General features: G+C 44.0%; 1 protein-coding gene across 5 annotated transcripts in view; it reads right to left on the bottom strand.

The window, feature by feature from the left end:
- Positions 1 to 26,090, bottom strand: part of MAPRE2 (microtubule associated protein RP/EB family member 2) — a 144,332-nt gene that overhangs the window by 79,007 nt on the left and 39,235 nt on the right. The window contains exon 1 of one of the 5 annotated variants that reach the window (XM_024192850.3): positions 4,080 to 4,132. The exons of 2 other annotated variants lie outside the window; for them this stretch is intronic. Coding sequence is in view for 2 of the 3 variants with exons in the window: in XM_024192849.2 (XP_024048617.1) it covers positions 3,763 to 3,881 (119 nt within the window). In the remaining variant the exon portion in view is untranslated. Of the gene's footprint in view, positions 1 to 3,762; positions 3,946 to 4,079; positions 4,133 to 26,090 lie in introns of those variants that run through there. 2 more of the 5 variants (XM_024192849.2, XM_024192854.2) reach the window with 2 other exon arrangements.

Genomic DNA, 26,090 nt, shown 5'->3' with positions numbered 1-26,090 from the left:
CCCTACATTTGAACCCTAAAGTTCAAAGTGGGGATCCAGCCTTGACACAAATTTACAGCAAAGCCTCCTGAATGAGATGTATCAAACTAACACCCTCTTGTCCTTCCTTTCCACTCCAGAAATAGCATTTTAATAAACTAATATAAATTTAATATTTACAACTATTACTGTAAAATCCAACATGATCTTATGGATTGAGCACAGAACTGGAAACCGGGAACTGCTTCAGGGTTTGAATAGTAGCTCTGTTGTTGACTCTCTAGGTAACCTACTGCAAGCCACTTAACACTCTGTATATGTGTTCCCCTATCTGTAAAATGGGGATAATATCTACCTTACAAGGCTGTTGAAGACGATTACATGGCCTAGTGGATAAACCACTGTATTGGGACTCAGGAGACCTGGGTTCTATTATTTGCTCTGCTCCTGGAATGCTGGACAACCTTGGCCAAGTCACTTTGTCTCAGTTTCTCCATCTGCAAAATGGAGATGATACTCCCTTCCTTTGAAAAGCGCATTGAGATTTACACATGAAAAGCACTGTACAAGAGTTAAATAATGCCTAACAATTTTAAATATTATAAAAGCACTAATTTTTCACTAGATTAACAAATATACTTTTGTTTATTATGACCAACTTAACCATTTCCTTTGTTTAAATTAAGATGTGTTTACATAAAAGCATCTAAGGTATATTATGGAGGATAACTTGAGATGGTGTCTAACATTGTAGGAGAGAGAGAGACAGTATTTGCTTTTCATGAAAACATAGTAGGCACAGTTTAACTTGGTCAAACTAGATTGTGAGCAGACTATTTTTTGTTTTGTTACACAAGATTTGCCCAACAATTGACTTCTACTTCATGTTTTAGGATTTTTTTACGAGTACAATTAATCCATATTTCTAAATATGGATGAAACCAACTAACCATCAGAGTCATGACAGCTTGGGGTGTGATTTTATGAGATGTTTGTTCTGGTCAGTATTTGAATATGAAAGCTACAAGGAAAATGCAAAATGCTACACAAGAAATTGGACAGAATTTTATACAAGGTGCATTTTCTTCCCTCAAATTCAATTGAACTAATAGTCCAGCATGATCTTAGGGGGTGTAATGCTGCCTTTCAGATGAAACATAATTTACTTGTGTATAAGGACTTTCATCCTGCTAGAGCTCAGGGTACGTCAGAGGCCTAAACCAACCGAGTCTTTAAAGATTTCATGGCAGCTTCAGCAAAATTAAGAATGTGATCTTGTGTCATGATGAAATCCCAATTTAGCTATTTAACTAAATATTTCCTGCAAGTTTCAGTTAAGTAGTATTTACTTATACAGCACTTTTCATCTGTAGGTCTCAGAACACTTTATGAAAGTATCATTACCACCATTTGATAGATAGGAAAACTGGCACAGACAGGTAAAATGACTTGTCCCAGGTCACAAGGCATGTTGTTAGCAGAGCCAAGAACAGATTCCAGATCTCCTGAATCCCAGTCCAGTGCTTATTCACTAAATAAAGATGCCATTCTAGCTTGCATTTAATTGGATTATTCATTTAGGTATCCTAAAATGATGAACAGTGTTAGTGTTGACAGGTAATGGGCTACATTCCATTCTCACAGGTGGGTGAATTGATAAAGAGGCTTTAAAACATCTTGAGGCCTGGATAGTCTCTGGGTAAAAGGCTAAATGTAAGCAATTTTCATGTGAAGTATTATTCAACTGATACAATCATTTCCACCGTAATGTTTCTAGTAGTCCTACTACAGCAATTTTCAAAAATTCAATTTTTGGGCATAGTCTTGTTGATGTGAATACCATTCCAACATGCATCATTGTCATTCAAGAAAATTGATTATTTTGTTGGTAGGTGAAGAAGTACTAAATGTAAACAGTGATTCGTCTCTGGTGCAACAGTGCTATGGGAGGATCTTATTGAACAAAGGATTTCAACAAGCACTGAAGACAGTGCTATCTTTTGTAAGTCAAACTGGAGTGCCTAAAATTAAACTTACTTCTATCCAAAGATTTTGTTACCAGAGTACAGCCCAACTGCAAAGATGCAGCAAAATGCTTCCATTTAACCATGTGGTCAAAATCCAGCTGTCCTCTCAAACAAAATTATGCTACATGGCAGGAATTTAAATCTACGAAATGAGAGCTTCAGTCTTCCTGCCAGTAGGAATGATTCTTTACAAAAGATGAAAACTCTATTGGAAGTTTAATAATGTTGCTTTAAAACTAAGCCCAATGAACTCCATCAACATAAAGGAAATGCCTGTAAAGACCTGAAGGCCTCTGGGAAGCAATAAGATTCTAAGAAAGTGCAGGCTAAATTTGTGTGTGGCATTCAGGGTAGAGTAAGCACTTGGATTCCACAAGTATGTCACCTCACCACATTAATTTGAGTGATAAGCCATTAGATTTTGGGGAACTGTATGGATTCAGCCAAGATTTACCTACAAGGTTAATATGGGCATAACTGAGTTATTAGGGCCAGGTTATTCCTAATAAAAAATAAAGTGAAATACTCTGATTTTCTTTGGCTAACTGAGCCAAACACTCATGTTTATTTTGATCCAGTTCTATGTGCAATCAGATAATATACATTACCTAAATATTTAGCTAACATTTTAAGGACAGTATCATTTCCTGTTGCTGGTTTGAGAATATGAGCTTTGAAAGATGTGTGTTCTCTAAAAAGACACATCTTGCTGTCATCAAGGCAGCATTTAAAATAACTGCATCTTAACTTTAGAGGAGATACAACTGACTATAGTATCACCCTTCAAGTCTACAGCTCAGAGCACATAAAACTAGTTGCATTCAAGGCTACATTGTTATTCTTATCAAAAAATGCAAACAATTTTAATTAGCTTATCTAGTGGACCATATTGTCAGATATGTTAATGTAAAAACGGTGCCAACAATACATGCCAAACCATTAATCAAAAATGCTTACAACTGCGACAAAGAACACAGCCACCATCCTCAAACCATATAGTCAAAAATGTAATGCAATTGCCTCCCAACTGAAAAGAAGGGCTGTGTTCCCTGCAACACACCAGAATCAAAGAAAAGGCACGGGATACGCAGTGTCTTCGAGAAACGGCTGCAGTCCACCGTGCCGCTAATAAACCCTCGGTTTCGAGGAGGAAATTTTAGTAAATGCGTGACACCGTGACCTCTGCTGTCAAGCCTTCCACCAATCAGGGAGCAGAATTCTTACAAAGCTCCATCAATCTGGCGCTTTAACATCATCATCACAGACTGCAGTTTAATCTAGAGGATTCCATTTTTCCTGCACACACCAGGGCAGGCACAAGCCGTTTTTACTCCATCCCTTCGCCTTGGCTTTCACGCCCAGATGCCCAGCGACCCCGGCACAGCCAGAAATTCGGCGCTGCAGCCCTGTTCCCTTTGGGCGACCCCACAGATCTCTCTCGTTTGCGTTTTTTATCAATACGCAAGGAAGGAGGGGTCTGTGGGGCGGGGGGGAGAGCCCCTACAGGCAGCAAGTCTACTCACAAAATGTTTTCCAGCTGGACAATACAAACGCTATTTCCAAGAGCCAGGCTTCCATGCAGGCGAGGCAGGACCCCGGCTAATAGGTCCTAGCTTATTTTTAACACGCCGCTGAGAGCACGGTGTTTTGTTATGTAATCCCCCTGCCTGTCCCTTTGCTGCAATGCCCGCAGCAGCCCCCATCCCAGGCACACGCACACGCAGCAGGGCGATCCCCGCAAGCCAGCGCGGGTTACCTGTAGGAACGCTCCCCGCGCACCGTGTGCTTCCTGAAGGGGATGATGGTGCCGTTATCCTGCAGGATGTCGTTGTTGTTCTCGCCATTTGGGGACAGCGTTTGGGTAGGTCCCGGCATTGGCGCGCGCTCCCACCCCCACACGGCTGGCTGCCTGGCTCGCTCGCTCGCTCGCGCGCGGAAGGTCGGCGGAGGGGCTGCGCCGGGGCTGCTCTGCTGCTTTGCTACAGCGGCTCGCTCTCCCCTTGCCTGCCTGCCTCCCTGCTGACGTCAAACCGCCTGGAGCAGCACCCTGGCCACGTGACACGGCCCCTTCACCATAGCAACCAGCTAACTCATCAGATCTGCTCGGTTCGCACAAGGGCTCCGGCGTGGCCGCGCCAGTGCAGCCGAAGAGGCGCAAGGGAGGCGGGGACGGGGGCGGCCTACATCTGGCTTGCAGCGCGCCAGCCCGCCCGCCCGCCCCTGACAACAGCCTCGCCGCCTCCAAAGCCAGCCCTTCCTCTAACCATTTCCTTTCGGTCCCCTGCGCGGAGTGCAGCTGTGTACACAAAGAGCCCGGCCCGGGCGGGGGGCGGCCCTGGAACCTCCTCAGGGCCGGCGCGTCCCCACCCACCGGGTTCTTTCATTTCAGCTCCAGCCAGAGAACCGGCCCAGGAGCAGGCGGGCTGCAAGCGGGGCCGACCCCACGGGTTGCAGAGTCACCGTGAGGCAGAAGCAAGCCCGAGCTGTAGGCAGCTGTGGGGTTTTACATATTAAATGGCCCTTTTACAATTGGGCTGCTGCACACACGGCAGGGAGCCGCCGTGAGTTGGGAGAGGAAGGGGACGAGCTGGGATGACCCACACTCTTTTCCACGGTAGCTTTAACTTTGCCCCCTAGAAAAGCCAAATTCTTTTCTGATGATTGGTGGAGAAGGCTGGCATGGCAAAAAGCCATTTTCACGACGCAGAGCGCTCGGGAGATGCAACACGTCTTTTGAGCCTGCTTCATGTGACTAGGGAAGTCACCAGTGTTTTGACCTACATTTATGAGGGAACAAAACAAGCGTTTTTGAAAGATTCCAGAATCCACCGTCATCTCTCCCCAGTAATGCGCAGTTATTTTTGGTCTCAAGCTTCCGGAATTAGCATGGAAGCCTGACAATAGTCGCATACAATGCCCAGCTGGTAGTGATAAAATCCAAACGTGAAAAGAGAGCGCGCACACGCTCACACATCCACCTTATTTCCCCCCCAGTATTTTTCTTTTTTAATTTGCATGCAATATTTGATCTGCGGTAACGCAAATATTTCCTCTTACTTCTCCCCATTTAAAATGGTGCAGCGTTTGAGGGTTTTTTTTTTTTTAATAGAAAGTAGATCGGACCCTTATTGGAAAGGGGCTGCATTTTAATGTACATTATTATGTAACTGCATATCAGAATTGAGCCCCAGCCTATAAAGTATTATAAAGGTCTAAGTTTAATGCCTTCCCCGTACCCAGACCTGTAGTTGCTTTCCTTCTCTCTGCTACTCAGTCTGGATTCCTTGTAGCCCACGAAAGCTTATGTTCTAATAAATTTGTTAGTCTCTAAGGTGCCACAAGTACTCCTGTTCTTTTTGCGGATACAGACTAACACGGCTGCTACTCTGAAACCCCTTAAACCTATAATCCACTATTTTGTGTCCTGTAGCTTTGTCTGAGACCATGCTTAAATGAACATTTTAAGCTTAATTTTTAAGTTTCCAAATTTCTCCTAATTTTAGAGTATGTACTAAAACCATGTGATAGCTTCCCTTTTTAAAAAATCTTGTTGGGGGAGAGTAAAAAGGGGGAAATGGTGCTAATATATGGTGAGAGACTACTGAATAACTAGCATTGCTAATAGAATTAGCAGTTATGCGAATAGCCATGTTAAGTACCTCTTCCTTCCCTTCCACCCCACAGTTTAAACAGTTACCTATCCCCCAGGCTCTTTTGCCCCTTAAGCCACTCTGCATATCCACAGCTAGTTAAAACTTCCCTGCATATTTTCACATTTCTAAGGTAGCAAGGAAAATTATCTTTGACTTTAAATAATATGTATTTTAACAAGTAATATTCATTTCTATACAAGTGGATTAAAAGCTTAATTGGGCACCCACCGTTATGAGAGGTTGAACCACGATGGTTCACAGATATGTTAAACAAAATCAAACCATTTAAATGAGTTTCTCTGGCTCTTCTCTAAAACCCACATAAGCAAAAGTGTGCATTGAACTGTGTGGGAGGACAGTCTCTTTTAATTAGGTGTATTGAAACTCAAGGCTGGGAGTTGGAAAAAAGTAATGAGTAATTGCGCAGATACCTCATGATATTTTTGGCTTCAAAATTAAACAAAAACACTTATTTACCCTTTTAAAATCAAGTGTTTGATCAAGTGGAAATCATGAGATAAATTTATAAGTGATTAGATCTCAGTGACAGAAGATTTAATAAAAACCTCACAGCTTTCTCAGCTATCATAAAGACAGACTCTGACCAGATTTATATTTTCTGACAGGGTTAGCAATTTCCCCTTCCCTCTCAAAGTAAAATTCATGCACTGATTAAAATATAGTCAATTTGTGACCTTTCAGATGGATTTGATGCTTAGGAAAAAAATTACCTTAGTTTATAGAGTTGCACCTATTGTATAAAGTGATTAAAAAAAAAAATCCAGAGAAGTTCAAGTATTACTAATTTGGCAGGAGCTCAACCACTGAACAAAACAACCTACTATGCTGCAGTGAAGCCTACTCAAGTCATGGTGGTGAATTTTGTAATGTAGATATCTATCTCTGAGGAACTCAACTGAGACCACGGATCCCTGGCAGGCCACTGAACCGACAGATGGGAACTTTCACTACTGATTCACACTGGATTTGAACTGGAAACAAAGGTGGAAGACTTTTCAATTACCAGTCCAAGGATATACCCAGTTACCTTATGTCCCCACACTTGATTGAAAAATATCCCCATTGTTAAATTGGTAATGGACTTGAAATAACATGGGAAAGACAACAGATTCATAGTTAGCATTGTAACATTTTTCTGGGCCTTTTTTTAAAACAAATAAATGCTGCTAAACAGCTCACAGGTTCCTTAGAAGTACATGAGATAATGCAGATGCAAAAGCTGCTATATAGTGATAGACAATATAAAAATAATCTGTAGCAGGTCTTTGGCTGCCAGACATTCCTATCTGATCCGTCAAACCAGAAAGCAGTAAAACATTCAGCCACCTCTAACTTGTAAAAGCATTTTTATTTCTTCACCAACAGCAAAGAACAGAGGCTGCTTTATTGAGGTCACCAAAATAGCTTAAAACATGCACTGACAAAGCTACAGCACAGCGAAGAGCAGATGAAGACAACATTACAGCATTATTTCTATCTCTTAAGTGTGTTCACATTAGGATTCTAGTTCAATTCAATTGGCTAGAGAGATCTAGTTTCCCTTTGCAGGCTGTGCCAGGTCTACAGTTTTTCATTTGTTTACAGAACAGTGTTTCTACATCTTATCTAATGCAATCGGGGAAATATGGGGGGAGTGATTTGGGTCCTATATGCATGACAGTCCTTCAGCCTAGCTGGCTGAGTCTCCATTTGGAAACACTGCATGTGCTACAAATATAACTCATTTTGTAGGTACAGCAAGCAAACCACTACAAGTACAGTAAATCATCCTGTAGGTTTCCTCCTCCCACATTCATAGTTCTCTGCAAAGAATTCCCTAGATCTAGACCCAATGACAGGGAACAAAGCCAGTAAGCCATAGGAGTTATGAAATGGCTGCACCATTCCTTGCTGATTTTATAGCTTTCACATTCAGTAAATACACAAACAGAAATGCAGCTTTAAGAATGTAGGTCAAGTAAAAAATCCTACATTTCTATCATCACCAACACAGATGCTGGAACTAGGGGTGCTGCTGCACCCGTTGGCTTGAAGTGGATTCCATTATATACAGTGTTTACAGTTTGGTTCAATAGCTCTCAGCACCCCTGATCACCAATGAAGATCCAAACACACTTTTTAATTAAAATGAAACACTGGTGCTATTACCACTAATTAAGCAAAGCAAAAAGAACCTGGAAAGCCTGATTAATGCTCAAGCTTTTCCTTCTGCCACCATCCCTATGTATCCCTATGCATCCAGGTGCGGCTCTATGTGTTTTGCCACCCCAAGCACGGCAGTCAGGCGGCTTTCAGCGGTGCGCCTGTGGGCGGTCCGCTGGTCATGCCGATTCGGCGGCATGCCTGTGGGAGGTCCGCTGGTGCCGCGCCTTCGGTGTCCCCGCCGCTGAATTGCTGCCGAATCTGCAGGACCGGCGGACCTCCCGCAGGCATGCCACCGAAGGCAGCCTGACTGCCGCCCTCGCAGCGACTGGCAGGCTGCCACCCGCGGCTTGCCGCCCCAGGCACGCGCTTGCTGCGCTGGTGCCTGGAGCTGCCCCTGACTGCATCCGTGGAGATTCCACTCCATGTCCCTCTTAACTCCAGCCACCAGGGACTACATTACTTCCGAGTAGAGATTGGGATGCAAGTCCAATCATACTACATTTTAACCAGCCAGCAAGTCACTAAAGCCAATACAAGTCTCTTATCAGCATTCTACATTCTTACCAATACCAGCATGGGGACGGAGTGCGTGAATGGTAATGAAACACAGCTCTCCTGCCTAGCAGCAAAGAGCACCACAACCAAGACTTAATATTTTTCAAAACACTATTTGCTTCTTTCTACTCAGAACTTTCAGCTCCATTCTAGTTAGTGCTCTGTCTCATTATTACTATCAAAAGCCCACAGTGTGGATGGGTAAACAAAACCAAACAAAAAAACCCCCAAAACAAAAAACAAAGAAACACGTGATATTAAGCCCTGTAAAAAACAAACACTTTTGGTTTTAGAAATACCTCAAACATACTGTAATCAAGACTTTAGACCAGAGGTGGGCAAACTACGGCCCACGGGACCATCCTGCCCAGGCCCTGAGCTCCTGGCCCGGGAGGCTACCCCGGCCCCTACCCCAGCATCAGCTCGCTTGCTCCATCGCGGGTGCAATGCTCTGGGTGGCGGGGCTGTGAGCTCCTGGGGCAGCGCAGCTGCAGAGCCCAGCCTGACCCAGTGCTCTGTGCTGAATGGTGGCGGCGGCGGCATGGCCTGGCTCTAGCCAGGCGGCGCGGCTGTAGCACTGCCTGCCACTGGTGCTCCAGGCAGCGCGGTAACGGGGCAGGGGAGTTCGTCTGGGATTTAACTAGCTCCTCGCAGTCTGCCTGGGATTTAACTATCTTGAGTAGTTTTGTATCATCTGCAAATTTTGCCACCTCACTGTTTACCCCTTTTTCTAGATTTATGAATATGTTGAATAGGACTGTCCCAGTACAGACCCCTGAGGGATACCTCTCTCCACTGTGAAAACTGACCATTTATTCATTCCTACCCTTTGTTTCTCATCTTTTAACCTGTTACCGATCCATGAGAGAATCTTACCGCTTATTCCATGACAGTTTACTTTGCTTAAGAGCCTTTGGTGAGGGTCCTTGTCAAAGGCTTTCTGAAAATCTAAGTACACTATATCCCCTGGATCCACCTTGTCCACATGCTTAATCCCATCAAAAAAATCTAGTAGATTGGTGAGGCAACATTTCCCTTTACAAAAAACATGTTGACTGTTCCCCAACAAATTGTGTTAATCTGATAATTCTGTTCTTTACTCTAGTTTCAACCCATTTGCTTGGTACTGAAGTTAGGCTTACCACCCTGTAATTGCTCGAATCAGCACAAGAGCCTTTTAAAAAATTGGCAGCACATTAGCTATCCTCCAGTCATCTGGTACAGAAGCTGATCTAAAAGGACAGGTTACTTACCAAAGTTAGTAGTTCTGCAATTTCACATTTGAGTTCCTTCAGAACTCTTGGGTGAATATCATCTGGTCCTGGTGACTTATTACTGTTTAGTTTATCAATTTGTTCCAAAACCTCCTCTAATGACACATCCATCTGGGACAGTTCCTCAGATTTGCCACCTAAAAAGAAAGACTCAGGTTTGGGAATCTCCCTCACATCCTCAGTCTTGAGTGCTCCTTTAGCTTCTCGATTCTCTGGTAGCCCCACTGGTTGTTTATCAGGCTTCTTGCTTCTGATGTACTTAAAAATTTTTTACTATTACTTTTTTAGTCTTTAGCTAGCTGTTCTTCAAATTCTTTTTTGGCCTTCCTAATTATATTTTTACACTTCACTTGCCAGAGTTTATGCTCCTTTCTATTTTCCTCACTCGGATTTAACTTCCACTTTTTAAAGGATGTCTTTTTGCCTCTCTCAGCTTATTTTACTGTGTTGTTTAGCCATAGTGGCAGTTTTTTAGTTCTCCATGTTTTTTTTAATTTGGGGGTATACATTTAAGTTGAGCCTCTATTATGGTGTCTTTAAAAAGGTAGAGACATCAGAGTATAAACTTTCCTGCACCATCTCCATAACGTGCCTCAACTCCAGCCTGTAGAGCTCACCACTAACCACTAGAGATCAAACTCCAGCTACATACCCATTCAATCTTTGGCCTCTCTGCTAAGGCTACCAAAGGTTCCAGTTAGTGCTAGGTTTTATGACCAATGTTGTGATATGGACAATTGTCCACTGGGAAGTGGAGTGAGATCAAGCTCATTTCATATGAAGTGTTAGATGGTAACATCTCAATCACTTGTAAAGCAACAATGCACTGAACTTCCAATCAATGCAATTTCCTTAGTTCATTCAACAGTCATTCTTGTTTTCTTTGAATTCACTACAAGGGAATGAACAGTTATCTGAAGAAAAACCAACTGAGACATTTTAAAGCAAAATGAAAGTTCAGAAAATTATTTTTAAAATTATCTTTTAGCACCCACAAGTGTGTTGGGTATTTTTCAAACCTGTAGAGATGTCCCTGCTTGAAAGAGCTTACACACTAAATACATGTAAAAAAGAAGTGATAAATGGGGAAGAGAAGAAGGTTTAGGACAAGATTACAATAATAAAATCATGGTTACTCAGTAAGGCATGGACACATCTTAACTGTTCAGCTAGACCCTGATAAGCTACTTAGGCATGTATTTCATTTTAAGCACATGAGTAGTTCCACTAACCTCAGTAGAACTATTCACTTACAATACCTATTTAAAGTTAGGCTGAATCAGGATGTATATTTTCTTTCCAAATATGCATCTAGAATGTAAAATTTCTGTTGATGTTTTCTGTTTACTAAATAGTTAAAGAAAATTGTTATTGTGTTAGGGAGTCCACAATAAGATGTCACCTAACTGAAGTGTGAAATAGACAAATGTGATCGTACATCTGTATTATAGGGCATAGATTTGTGCCAGATTATAATAGATTAGAATACTGTACTGATTTAATGACATACATTACACATAAATGCATGAGTTACATAAATGCTTACTTTAAAGGAATTAATAGCAGTTGACAATAGTGTTACCAACACATTGAGCACACCAAATCAGATGTGATATACTGTGTGGCTTAAATTCATGCTAAACTAGGCTATGCAGACAGAACTACTCAGCTCTCATTTTCCCATGACATGTGACCAGCATCACTCTGATTAACTCAAAGGGACAATCCAGTGGTGATGTTAAAGGGGTTGGAGTGAAAATTCAGATCCTAGACTTTTTATGAACTTTATTGGCTTGCATAGTACCTGATAAAATCCCCTTGGGTACTTGCTCTATTCCTTAATGTTTATGTCACATTAGGTTTAAACACTACCATACCAAAATGGTAAAGGCTATTTCTGGCATTATGCAGAGAAAGAAACATAGCATGCGGTTTACTAAACAGTTCCTTATCCCTCCAGCTATCTTGTAGATAAGAAATGAGGCCCCCTATTGCCACTTCAGGATAGACCTTAATTATTTGCTTGCTCTGGAGAAAGCAGGCTGCCAAGGACACCATGTGCATGGACCACATTACCATGAGGGAATCAATCTCTATTTTTTATAAAGATGGGGCATATTGAAATTCCAGGGGTCAGGTTTCATATTTTAAAAGTGTTCTGTGTCTGTAAGGAAAAGTAACACGAAAGACTCAGCTGCTTGCCACTTAAAGCTGGCTTTTCAAATGTGCTCAGCTGAAGATCTGACCCATAGTAGGGAATTCATACACATGCTAATGCTCTTCCCCCTAGCCTGTGGGAACCTATGCTTTTTAGCAGCAGCCATCCTCTAGTTACCACAATAATCAGTGGCTCACTCACAGATCCAAACATTTTGGTCACAGACAGTTACGGAAAACGGTCAACATTAAAAGCATTTTTAAACTAAGTTATTACATTCTGGAGATACTCCCCCTGAACTAGAGCTATTTACTCAGATTATTAGCAGCAGCAGGTAAATGCGTCACCATACAATGGATCACAAGATGAAACACTATGCTTCAATTCACATGGTTGAAGAAAACAAGTTATGGAAAAGATTATGTTTAATTTGACATTCCCCAAGCCAACTTGAGCACCACTGGGCCATAAAGCCAAAAAGTCCTTTAGCTAAAAACCACCCTCAGATACGGTCTAGAAAGATACAGCGTTCAGTGTACACTAAACCTCTCCTGCTTATCCAATTATAAAGAAGTCTGCACCAAATATCTGGTGTGTGCTTATGAATAAACACTTCATCAGCTACTTAAGAACATTATAAAGCCATCAGCTGAAAGCACTATACAGTACAGCAGAACACACCCAGTGAAGGAAAGTTCAGTCTGAGAAATTAAAAGGATTCTCTTACTTGCATTACCTTCAGACATAGCAACAATCAAGGGAATTCTTATAGGGGCATATTACACCTGTGTTCAGTGGTATGCATTTGATTTCAATTGAATTCTAGGTACAATTTTAAAAGTGCTGATTTTGACCTATAAAGTCATAAATGGGCTGAGATCAATTGAGGCAGTAACTTCCCCTCTGTCCTTCATTGTAAATGGAAAAGGGCTGGAGACAGGACCCTGATTCCCATCTTATTTACACCAGTTTTACTCCAATGCAAAATCCAGAGTTGCTCCACATTTATACTGGCATAATAAAGAGCGGAGTCCAGCCCAGTGTGTTTGCAGGGAGGAGTCCTCAATGCTGGAACTAGCTTCCTCACTTTGGTTTGCCATATCCAAAATTTGAGGATGGTCCTCAACATGAAGGGTACATCTACACTGCAACAAAACACCTATAGCTGGCTTGGGTCAGCTGGCTCAGGCTCACGGGCTTGGGCTGTAAAATTAGAGCATAGATGTTAAGGATCAGGCTGAAGCCCAGGCTCTGGGATCTTTCCCTCTATGGGATCTCAGAGCCCTGGCTCCAGCCTGATCCCAAATGTCTATGCTTCAATTTTACAGCCCCACAGCCTGAGCCAGCTGACCCAGGCTAGCTGCAGGTGTTTTATTGCAGTGTAGACATACCTGAAGACCACCTTTAGGGGTGGGAGGGTAACTCAGGTAATCTAGATTCCCAGGCTTTTTCTGGGGATGAGAAGAGCTTGATTGGGTGGGAGGCAGATGGGATGTTCTACAGAGGGGTTCTTGTTTTGAGCTTTGGTCCAATTTTTAGGTTGTACAGATTTTATTCATTTTAATGTGCCCAGATCTACAGAAATCTACATTTGACAAAACAAAACAAATCTATAAAATAAATGTGGCGTCAGGCTGGAAGCCTGGGGGAACAGCAGAGAATATCTGGCAGGGGGAGAAGGTAAAGTATAAAAGGACTCATGATGGATTTCAAACTGTTAAAGAATTTTAGAGCTGCTCTCCACTTCCTAAACACTCAATTTTGTCCCTAAGTGGCCCCAGTTGGAGCTGGAAAAGTGCAAAAGGAAAAAAATCAGAACAGATAAGAAGTGGCATTGGTCTTCTGATTTAAGAAGCTGCATGAAGTCATGTCTTGTGTTCTTCATTGGGAGATAAACACATTCTCTGAGAGCCTTTTAAGCCAACTGGCACTTTCACCAGGCAATGGTTTAAAAAAAAGGTTAGTTAGCTTTGTGTGACATAGAATTGTCAGTAGCTTTGTGTGACAAAGAAGGGAGCACTTTTCCAAAATGTGAGTCTGGCATCCCTACATCTCACTTGCCTGCCAACAAGGTAACATACACCAAGCAATCATTGTAATGCTGTAACTCACTTGTTGAATTGAATTAATGAGTTGGCCCTTATGTTACACAATGGATTCCAAAAAAGTGAATGCTGGCTCTTGGGACTGGTAATTCTCTGTTCCTAGTACACTGCAAGATTCTGATTGTGAAATGTTTTGCAGTTAATGGTCATTTCATTTATGCACACAGTAAAATAAATTTAATCCCTCACACAAATATCTGTTGCAGGTGTACAAAGTCTACATAAGGAGCAGAGGAAATGTAAACACTTTGGAATTGTTCAAAAAAACTGTTAAATGCATCACACTGAGTAAAATTCAATCATTAGAAGCTGGCCCAGCATACAATACTAACATGTCTAGAATCAGTGGTAGGACTCTTGTGAGTTAGAGTTGCACAGGAATTGTAACCTAACACAATGAGCATTACATTTGCCAACCCCTGTCAAGAAGCTGTAACATCACTGCTTAAGAAAAATGAAGATAGAAGGCTGGCACTTTAAGAAGTGATTACTTCCTTACTGTGAACAACGAATTCCATGAACAGTTTTCTTATGTCGTTAATACAATGAGTATTTGTCAGAGTCACAAGGTCTGGCTATGCCCCAGCCTGTACCCAGTCTCCTGGGAGTGACTCCTTTAATGTGCTGGGCCCCAAGAACCCACACACTTCCACAGGCCCAAACCCATAGTCTCCAAGACTCAGATTGGGCCTTCGACACCAGCAATCCCTGTCTCTCAGAGAGAACCAGAATCCTATGGGAGGCTGTTACTGTTCCCCTTCAGGGCACAGTGCTCTCAGTGAGTATTGACAGTGACAGTCTTTTCACAACAAGTTAACCATTTTTTAGTCACCTGGCACACAGAATCGGAAAATCCTCAGGTTAGCACAGAGGGGTGAACTGAAGCCAGCCCATCCTGGCCAAGCCAATGTCATGATGACCCAGCCAAGCTATGGTGGATTCCATCTCTGGCTCTCTCCCCATGTCCCCTCATGGCTGGGTTCCTGAGTCCCTCCAAAATATCAGCCCCTTCTTCTAGTCACCTGACACCTTGTTCTCCAGCTCAGTTCACAAGACTTATCTGCTGGGGTTTTCCTGTTAGGTTTTGATTGTTCAGTCATTGGGGTGTCTGTCTTGCTGAACCCTCTGTTGATTTGGGTTGGTTTGAGCCAGTTCTTTAATTACTATTCATTTTACCCAGACAGGGAGGTGACACTGTCTCCTGCACTGTTCCAGGAGCAGTGTTAACCCTTTGGCACCCCCTGGGTAGCCATGCAACATACAGAGGGAAACTGAGGCATACCTAGGATTCAAAAAATATTACAGACAATTTCCACTTCCATATGTCACAGTATTACATATTCTCCCTGAAGAAAAAGGAATTTACAGCAAGTGTTCCACTCCCTGGATCTCACTAAATTACACTATCAAGAAATTACACAACATTGTTGTGCAATTTTTTTTTAGTGCTTTCATCTTGAGTACTTTACAAAGAATAATGAACTTCACCTCAACACCCCTTTGGCAGTTATCTTCATTTTACAGATGTGAAAACAGACACAGATGTTAATGACCTGGTTCTCAGAGGTGCTGAGCAACTGCGGCACCTATTAAAGCCCTATGCCTCTCAGGTCATAAGGACAAAACTTGTGTCATAGCCAGGGGTAAACCCCAGGTCTCCTGACTCCCAGCTCTGTGCTACAAGTCTAACATTCCTACCAAAGAACAGCCACATGAACAACAAAAGGATATAACATGCTTATTAAAAGCAAGTATCAATAATACACTTCAATCTGCTAATTACTCAAAAAGCCTCATGATTACTAACCTTTCTGTAACTGTTCTTCAAGAGGTGTTGTACATGTCCATTCCAATGTAGGTGTATTCACACCCTGAGCACAGTTGCTGGAGTTTTTTCCCTTAGTGGTGTCCATCGGGTCGGCTCCCGCATTCTCTGGTGCCGCACACTCATAGAACCTGGATAAAGGGCCCTGCCGAGCCTGTGCCCCCTCAGTTTATTCTTACCAGATAACTCTGATAACATCTCAAAGAACAACAGTTACAGAATGGTTAGTAACAGTTTTTTCTTTGAGTGCTTGCACATGTCTATTCCAATGTAGGTGACTCTCAAGAAGTTGCACAGGAGGTGGGCTTGGAGTTCAAGAACAAGCTGACTGCATGGCTGAAGTCAGCATTGTCTTTGGCCTGCTGAGTGATGGCATAGGGCATTGGGAACATGTGCACCAAAGGACCAGGTTGCTGCCCGGCAGATGTCTTGAATAGGAAGGAGGGGGGAGGGATAGCTCTGTGGTTTGAGCATTGGCCTGCCAAACCCAGGGTTGTGAGTTCAATCCTTGAGGGGGCAATTTGGGGCAAAAATCTGTCTGGGGATTGATCGTGCTTTGAGCAGGGGGTTGGACTAGATGACCTCCTGAGGTCCCTTCCAACCCTGATATTCTATGCTATTTTTTCTATGGAACTTGTGCTAGGAATACAGTGGAGGAGGCCTGCAATCTTGTGGAACAAGCAGTTAGGTTAGCTGGAGGCAGAATGCCAACCAGCTTGCAATGTGCACAATGTAATCCAGGACGAGATTCTCAGGGCAGAGGTGGGAAGGCCTTTCATCCTGTTTGCTATTGCTATGAACAGCTGGGTTGATCTGCGAAATGGCTTGATTCTTTGTAAATGGACATGCCCTGGCATTCTAACACCCAAGGAGTGTAGACATTGCTCCTCCCTGTTTGCATATGGCTTCAGGAAGAAAACTGGTAGAAAGATCGTTTGACTGCCGTGGAATTGTGAAACCACTTTTGGGAGGAATGCCAGGTACGGCTGCAGCACCTTATCTTTAAAGAAGATCATATATGGGGGCTCTGATAGGAGGGCACAGATCTCCAAAACCCTTCTGGCTGAGGGGATGGCCACTAAGAAGGCCGCTGTCCAGGAGAGGTGCACCAACGAGCACATTGCCAGTGGCTCGAAAGGGGGAAAAGACAGACCAGTCGTTGACCCAGGGCTGGAAGGCAGAGATTGCTGGTAGGTGGATCTTGACTGAAGAAATAGCCAAACCCTGTTTCTGATGCAAAAAGTACTCCAATATGAGTTGCAATGGGGATTGCATGGGTGGAACTCTGTGTTGGGAGGACCAGATGGAGAATCGCTTCCATTTTGCAAGGTAAGTGGTCCTGGTAGAGGGTTTTCTACTACCTAGCAGAACTCTATGGACTTGCTCCAAGCAAGCTTGCTCCTCAGGATCCAGCCATGGAGCTTCCAGGCCATCAGATGAAGAGAGCTGAGGTTCAGATGGAGCAGCTGACCATGGTCTCGGGAGATGAAGTCTGGGTGTAGCAGAAGCAGGAGCGGGGTTTCCATTGAGAGGCTTAACAGGGTGGTAAACCAATGCTGCCTGGGCCATCCTGGGGCTATGAGAATGATCCGTGCCCGGTCCCGCTTGATCTTCATCAGAACCTTGTGTATCGTCAGGATAGGAAGAAAAGCATAATACAGGTGATCTACTCATGATAGCAGGAAGGTGACTGTAAGAGATCCTGGGCTGTGGCCTCACAGGGAACAGAAGTGGTGGCATTTCCTGTTGTCGCAGGTAGCAAACAGGTCTATAAGGGGAGTCCCCCACCGTTGGAAAATGTCCCTTCCGCTGTCTGGCCAAAGGGACCATTCATGGTGAGAGGAGTAAGACCTGCTGAGGTGATCCGCCAGCTGGTTCTGTGCTCCCAGGAGATCCAACACCTCGAGATGGATTGAATGGGTTATGCAGAATCCCACAGCTGGATTGCTTTCTGACATGGGGCAGGGAGGAGTGAGCTCCACCCTGCCTGTTGATGTAGAACATGGTAGTTGCACTGTCTGAGAACCCAAACGACTTTGTTCGTAATATGGGGCAGGAATAGTTGGCAGGCTAGGCGGACCAGCCTGAGCTCTCTGACACCAAGATGAAGAGAGAGCTCTTCTGGGGACAACAGACCTTGAGTCCAGAGGGACCCTAAGTGGGCTCCCCAGCCCAGTGCTGATGTGTGAGACTAGAGACATCGATGGTTGGAACCATGAAAAGGGCACTCCCACACAACCCATGTGGTAGTTCAGCCACCAAGTCAGTAAATCGAGGACTTGAGTGGGCACGGTGAGCACTGAATCCAGGTGATGCCATGAATGTGAATACACCATGGCCGGCCATGTTTGGAGAGGTCTGAGACACAGCCTTGCATGTTACACTACGCAAATGCATGATGCCATGTGGCCCAGAAAACAGACATTTTCAAGCAGTTGTGACTGGATGGGTCTGGATGGGATTTATCAAGACCATGACTGCTCGAAAATGGTCTTCTGGAAGCAAGGCTCTTTCTGAATGAAGTCAAGAACAGCATTGATGTACTCTATCCTCTGCATCAGGACAAGGGTGGATTTTTGGGTGTTTATCGGTAGACCTAGGGCCTGGAAGGTTGATTGGATGAGATGGAAGTTGGATTCCACTTGAGCTCTGGACTGGCCACTGACTAGCCAGTCCTTGAGAGATGTGAAGATGTGCACTCCATTTCTTGAGAAAAGCTACTACCACTGCCATATACAGTATTTGGTGAAAACCTGTGGAGTGGCTGACAGGCCAAATGGAAGCACCGCAAACTCATTGTGAACCAAGTACATACCAATCTTAGGAACATTCTGTGTCCTTGGGGGGAAAAAAATTGATATGTGGAAGTATGTGTCCTTTAAACTGAGGGTGGCATATCAGTTCCCCAGATGCAGAGAGGGAATGATGGAAGCCAGGGAGATCATGCGGAACTTTAAGCTCTTGAGATAGTGGTTGAGACAATGCAGGTCTAGGATAGGTCTGAGACCACCCTGGGCTTTCGGGATTAGGAAATAACATGAATAGAACTCCTTTCCTCTTAGGTGATGTGGAACCGTCATTGCCATGGCCATAGATCTGGCTCCCGAGTCAGCTGCATCCAGAGCTGCCTGTGAGGAGGCCCTCACCACTGTTTTCCCCTCCTCAATCAGCAAGGAGAACTCCTGCCTGGCATCCTGAGGGACCAAGTCCTTAAACTTTTGCATAGCCTCCCACATATTAAAGTCATACCAGCCCAGCACAGCCTGCTGGTTTAGTATGGGAAGCTGTAGTCCTCCTGTGGAAATAGGCCGTCTGGCCAAACAGGTCTAACTTTTTTGTTCCTTTGCCTTTGTTCCTTTGCCTCTCTCATTGGTGGCCACTACCACCAGGGATCTCAGGGGAGGATGAAAGAATATAAACTCATAGCCTTTGGATGGTACAAAATACTTCCATTCTGTACGCTTTGCCATGGGAGGGAGGGAAGCACGGGTCTGCCGTAGCCCCTTAACTGGGTCCATGATAGCCTTATTGAGTGGGAGAGCCACGCTTGGGGGGCCTGCCACCAACAGAATGTCCAGTAGGTTGTGAGTTGCCTCATTGACCACCTCTGCCTAGATGCCTAGATTCGAGGCCACCCGCTTTAATAAGTCTTGGTAAGCATTGTGGTCATCTTGTGATGGGGACATCCCCAGATGAGGCTGTGGTGGCAGTGGGGAAGAGGAGTCTAGGACCAGCTGAGGGGCCTCCACTCCTCCCTCTGTATTGACCAGGACTCGCGGGGCCTCTTCTTGAGGCTCGGTACCAGGCTTGGTACCAGAGTCTGGATCAGGAGTCACACAGTGAGGTACCAGAGGTGCTCTGCTCTGAGGTCACCAAGTAGGAGCACCTCAAGAGAGTGCCTTGACCTTGGGGGAACCCCCAAGGGTTCCAGAAGGGCCATTGCATGGGTGCCAGCCCCCATGGACCCAGTGGCCAAGCACTTGGTGCTACCCCTGTGCTTGGGGGCACAATGGAGTAGGAGTGGCCAGGGAGCAGCATGGGCGGCTGCGATGACGGGAAGAGTAGGATCCCACTTCTGACTCTGATGAAGACGAAGAGTCCCAGCATGGTGGCCAGAGTTGTGCAGACCCCTTTGGTGCTGGTGATCAGTGCTGCAGATTAGCCTGCAATGAGGCTACCATGAGGGGGTTTCCCCCTAGAGGGCAGTCATGGTACTGGAGGATGGCTGGGGGAGGGTTCCCTGCCACTCAATAGTACAGCAGTGCCAAGTCCTGTGCCACCAGGGACACAGGAACTGGAAATGAAAGTAGGTCCCTGGCTGCTGCAAACACCTCCAGAGTAGACGGCTGTCTGCCTGAGGACAGTATCTCAGACTCCAGAGTCAGTGGGTCCTACATAGGTACTGGAGCCATCGGTACTGGCTGTTGCAGTGCCAGGGCGAAAGTGCGGCCCCATGCGGACATCGCTCTATCCTGGTCCCCATGCCTGCTTGAATTTGGCACTGGGGATCAACTCTTCTCCCGACTGTTTCCTATGCTTCTTCTTGGGCACCGGGGATGGGGACCAGTGCCAAGATTCACGACCAGTGGGGGGGGAACGCTCTGCACCGAAGCTGAGGTACTTGGTCCCGAGTCCAAGCACAGCTCAGAAGCGGGTCTTAGGGCTGTGTCTGTGAGAAGGACCTTCAATCTCGCTTCCTGGTTCTTTTAAGTGTGAGGTTTGAAGTCCTTGCAGATTTGGCAGTGGTCCTTTCTGTGAGACTCTCCTAAGCCAGCATCTCTCAAACTGGGGTCCATCTGGCCCCGCTGATCAACTCCTCCCCCTTCCTCCCAGCACCTCCTAAACAATGGAAAGGTGCTGGAAGGGAGGGGGAGAAGGGGGACAGGGGCGCTTGGGGATGGAAAGAGGCAGGGAAGAGGAGGGGCAGGGGTGGAGTGAGGGCAGGGCCTGGGGCTGAGCGTGGGGGTCCGTGGCAAAATTTTAAATAAAAAATGGGGGTCCTCAGGTTACTGAAGTTTAAGAACCGCTGCCCTAAGCACTTGAGACAGCTCTAGTGAGGGTTGCTCAATGGCATAGACTTGCTGCAGGAAGCGCAGGACTTGAAGCCCGGTGATCGAGGCATGCCCTGGCAGCAGGAAGCAGATGAACCTTGCTAACTAAGCATGAATGAGTCCAACTACTACAAAAACTAAACGATCACAACTATAACAGGGTATATACACTGGAAAAGAAGAGAAAATGTCTACTGGGAAGTTTGCCTGAAGCAAAGAGTAGTTCCAGCAACTGTCACAGGTGGTAAGAAGGAACTGAAGGGATGCAGGGTCGGCAGGGCCCTTTATACCAGTGCTATAAGCACACGGCACTAGAGGGCGCTGGAGCTCACCCTATGGATACCACTAAGAGAAATAATTCCAGCAACTGTGTGTGGGCTATGCACACACCTACATTGGAATGGTCATATGCAAGCACTTAAGAAGAATACAGTACTAGACTATTGGGAACCATGAAACACTCAATCTACTTGGTTGAATCACTTCACCATGCTGTATCTAGAGGGCAGATTTTATCATGGATTCTCTTACTGTTAGGTACTTTTTAAAAATGCATTTCAGGCTACTTATTGCTTACATCTAATCTGAACTACATGTCTAGTTCTTTGATATCAGTTAATTTTAAAATCTGTCATTTCCTACCTTGCTGCTTATAGTGTTTACCAATCTGTTATGGCTCGGACTGCTAGCTGATTAATATTTTGCAAGCCCTAGAGTACTCAAGCACTTCCATTATACAAAGCCTTTCACCAGAGAACCTAAAAGCACTTCACATGCTAGCAAATTAAGCCTCAAAAATACCTCTTGGTTGTTAAAATATCTATAGCGTTCGCCCTTTGAAAGGTTAGAGAAGGCTGCAAAAATAGCACAGAAACAAGACTGCATAGCTTAGCACACTGAAGACAGGTCTGAGAGCCAGGAATTAGAGTTCTAACCACAATTCTACCACTGACCAGTTAAGTCATGCAACCAGTGTCTGAGTTTCCCTAACATCTATATAAGATGAAAGTAGTACTTTCCCTTTTCACATGATTGATGAGGATCAATGTTTGCACAACACGAAAATACTGAATAAATGCTAAGTGTTATTAACGAGAAAATTTCAAATGAACAGAAAACAACATTATGCATGAAGTTCAGCTCTGTAGTGAGACATTCATGTTAGCACACTGTGATAACAAAACCAAGACAATGAAAAGTTTTCAGAGGATGTAAAGAAATTTGCATCCAAACTGAAGGATATTTCTTAAAAGACATTTGAGAGTTCTGAGTCATATTAAGCACACATGATTTCATGAATACCTTAATACAGCTTATTGGAAAAAACTAATCTATTTACTAAAACTGTACATTCTCCTCTGTGTTCTTGCTTATGTGTATTTGTACACTCACTTGCTACAGGCAACTATACTTAGAGCTGCTGTACATTTTTTTGCAGCCCTGAAATTCAGATTTAGCAGAAGGTGTCCTTAATGGAGTATTTAGAGGGGGGGAAAAGGGTCAGGGTGGAGGCTGATGTCCTGAAAGGGATAAGTGATTTTCAGAAGCCTGTTGACAAGAAAAAGTCATGCTCAAGTATTGAGGGGAGGATGCAAAAAGAAGAAAGAAGGCTTTGTTAGCAATACACAAGTAAATATAAATGAATATATAATTAAATGTAATTTAAATTTGACTAAATTAAAAATGGTAAAAGGCTACAGCAGAATGCAATTAACACTGCCATACATCCAGGAACAAGCATATATAGGTCAAGTGTGATGTCTGCTAAAGAACTATAGTTAAAAAGAAATTTTTATAGAGCAGAACCAATCCAATATAAAGCTCATCTCTCTCCTCATAAAGATAGAACTCCATTAAAAATGTAAGTGCCTCCATTTTGAGTAGACAGGGGCATACCGAAACTACATACATCTTATTGGGAAGATAGAGAGCTGGATTTACTTCCTTTCATTAACCAATGACCCACCTGTCAAACACAGGGTTTAGACTTAAGAAAGAAGGATTACATGTAACTTGTTCTTACGTTAAATACCACACACACACACACACACACACACACGCACACTAAAGTCTTAGTTAAGAAATCAAGTTAGGAAATGTGAAAGTAAAGGTTGAATGCACAATCTTAACTCTGCTTCTTTGTTAGGGTTGCCAGGTGTCCGGTTTTCAACCAGAACACCCGGTCGAAAAAGGACCCTGGCAGCTCTAGTCTGCTAAAAGTCCGGTCGGTGGCACAGGGCGGCTAAGGCAGGCTCCCTGCCTGCCCTGGCTCTGCACAGCTCCTGGAAGCAGCCGGCATGTCCGGCTCCTAGGCACAGGGATGGCCATGGGGGCTCCATGATCTGCCCCCGCCCTGAGCACCAACTCCACAGCTCCCATTGACTGGGAACCACGGCCAATGGGAGTTGCGGGGGCAGCGTCTGCGGGCCCAGGCAGCGCGCAGAGCCCTCTGGCCCCTCCACCTAGGAGCTGGACATGCTGGCCACTTCTGGGAGTTGCCTGAGGTAAGCGCCGTCCAGCCAGAGCCCGCACCCTGAACTCCCTCCCACACCCTATACTCCCTGCCCCAGTCCGGAGAAAGTGTGTGAGGGTGGGGGAGAGCGAGTGATGGAGGGAGGGGGGATGGAGTGAGTGGGGGTGGGACCTCAGGGAGGGGATGGGGCAGGAATGTTTGGTTTTGTGCGGTTAGAAAGTTGGCAACCCTATCCTTTGTATGTATGCATAATGATAGCCATTAATTATGTGATAATCTTATTTTACATACAATATAATGTTTTCTAGAGCCTTGCACATGTGTATCCCCTAATTAGACAATTAGACAGCCTGATTAGACAATTAAAGAGAATGAGCCAAATTTGAGCCTTATATAAATGGGTGGTACTCCAATGGAAGCCAATTTGCAATCTTAACTAGTAGGCACTATCAAGGTCCTGCTGTAATAAGTTTGTAGGGTGGGGAATGATTTTTTCTGGGTAGTTTAGGAATTAAATTATAGCCATGCCATTTAAAGTTATATAATCTTTTGGAGGGGGATTTTTAAAGTCAAAGAGTACTTTAGGTACCCTATTCCTATTGAAACACAAAAGGCACTTTGAATATCTACTCCTTTATCTTTGCTTTGCTTTATACCATCTTCTATTGTAATAAAAATTGTAGCCCACACAATAGTGGCTTAGTCACACTACTAGTTATGACAGAACAACTCTACGTAGGCTGAGCAGGTGATTATTATACACAGCATCTAACTTTTTATACATGAAGACAACATTTAGAGTTAACATTAGGTGAGAAATTTGTCACATCCACCTGACCCCAGTGATCCCAACACTTGAGATTTTATTGTGAGTCTCATAATATTGGTGATTTTCTCAAGCCCCCAGCTCCTGGAATGATGTAATTACATGAGAATCTAACCTTTCATTTAATAAAAACAAGCTGTTAACCCTCCTGCTTGCAGAGAGCAGTGTGGACACAAGTGGACCCTTAAAGATTCCACAACCAAAAGTCAAATAAAAAGATCCCAAAGGCATTTATATTTATTTCAATTTTTAAATCAGTCAATCTCATGGTGAGGCACCTGAATCATGATTTCTGAATGTGTGGGACTGGCAACACTGAAGTGCTTAATATTCAGTTGCCTGATGCAATTAAATACTGCTCCCTCAACATTCATGCTATTCCCTGGGCATTCTCCATTCTTAGTATAGGCAAGCTTCAGTTACACTGCGGTAATGTTATCTTCTTGCAAGGCAAAATTGGAAATGTTAAAGGCAACTACTATACTTTAGAAGACCCTCCATCTGATGTTCCCACTACATTTCTTAAAGAATTCATGTAAGAAAGATTATGACAAAGCAGGATGTCAAACATTCTGTGGAGAGGATTGAACTCCATTTCTAATTATGGCCCTGTGGCAGGAGCACACATTTAGGACTATGTGCTTTCTTCATTCCACACCTGATCTCCCACAGATGTCAATGAGAAATTTGCACTAAGGGAGGAACAGAAGATAGCCCTTATACAGTAGCTAAATTTTTAGTTACATGTCCAGGTCTTTGTCACACTCATCAATGTCACTTGGGGGGAAAATATGCTCACCTTTAGGACAACTGCTATTTCAGCCCTTTGTTTCTCTTCCTTCCCCATGTTTCTTTCATTTCTCTTCCTATTTCCTGTGTCCCTTCTTTCTTCCCTCTGCAGATCCTTCCCTGCAGCAGCTCCCAATAGTTACCCATCATTCCCCTTCCATCTGCTAAAATGATCTACAATTAAATAGTTGGTGATATTTTAAGTATCACCAGTATGTTTTGTACACTAGTACAGTTTTGGGCAACCTGCGGCCCGTCAGGGTAATCCGCTGGCAGGCCGTGAGACAGTTTGTTTACATTGACCATCTGCAGGCACAGCTTCCTGCAGCTCCCAGTGGCTGCGGTTCGCCATTCCTGGCCAATGGAAGCTGCGGGAAGCAGCGCAGTCTTGTGGCCTGCCAGCGGATTACCCTGACGGGCTGCGTTCGGCCTGCGGGCCACGGGTTGCCCACCACTGCTCTAGTAAGATTAATGGGGTTAGTTTGGGGAAAATACCACCCCTGTCTTGTTTCAGGCTGCCTGCAGACTGAGGAAGAAAGCATTGCATTGGATTATACTCTGCTCACATTTGGAAGGTTCTGTAAGAGGTAGAAACTTTTTTCTAAAATTAAAACTTGTTTCTGCAAAATCTGAGTGTGCCATTTTGAGTCACAAATATTTCCAGTGAGCCAGCTCTGGCAAGCAGGTTGGTTTTCTTAAACTGCTGAATCGCAGAAGCAGAGCAATTGAAGATTTCTCTACTCAGTCTGCAAGAGCACTTAAGTCATTGCTTAAAGTATCTTTAATACACGAATACATTGTTGAAATGGACAAAATGCAGTACACTATATACCAACTAGAATCTGGCATCCATTTACCAAAAGCCCATAAAACGATATAATCCTTACTTTATTGTCCATTTATTTTATGCATATTTTTGAATAGCAACAAAGTAACAAAATTCAATAACCCGAAATGGGTCTTATTACTATGAATTTCGGTTGCTCTATTGTAAAAAACCCGTCTTTTAAGTATTTTAAACACAAAAATATAGCTATTATATTACAATAATATATTTTGTTCATGATGTTAGAAAATTATGTGCTGATTTTCTTTAATGCAAGGTAACAAAAACCCATATATTTAATAGTTATGAGTTATAGTTAACACTGATAGCTTGGCCATTGGAATGGACTGTCATTAGCTTTGAACAAAAGCATACATATGTTG

This window comes from Terrapene carolina, unplaced genomic scaffold (assembly GCF_002925995.2).
Source record: "Terrapene carolina triunguis isolate 2854851 unplaced genomic scaffold, T_m_triunguis-2.0 Scaffold58, whole genome shotgun sequence".
NCBI classification, from domain to species: domain Eukaryota; kingdom Metazoa; phylum Chordata; order Testudines; family Emydidae; genus Terrapene; species Terrapene triunguis.
Note: the sequence above shows the minus strand (reverse complement) of the source record. Positions and strands in the feature narration are given on the sequence as shown.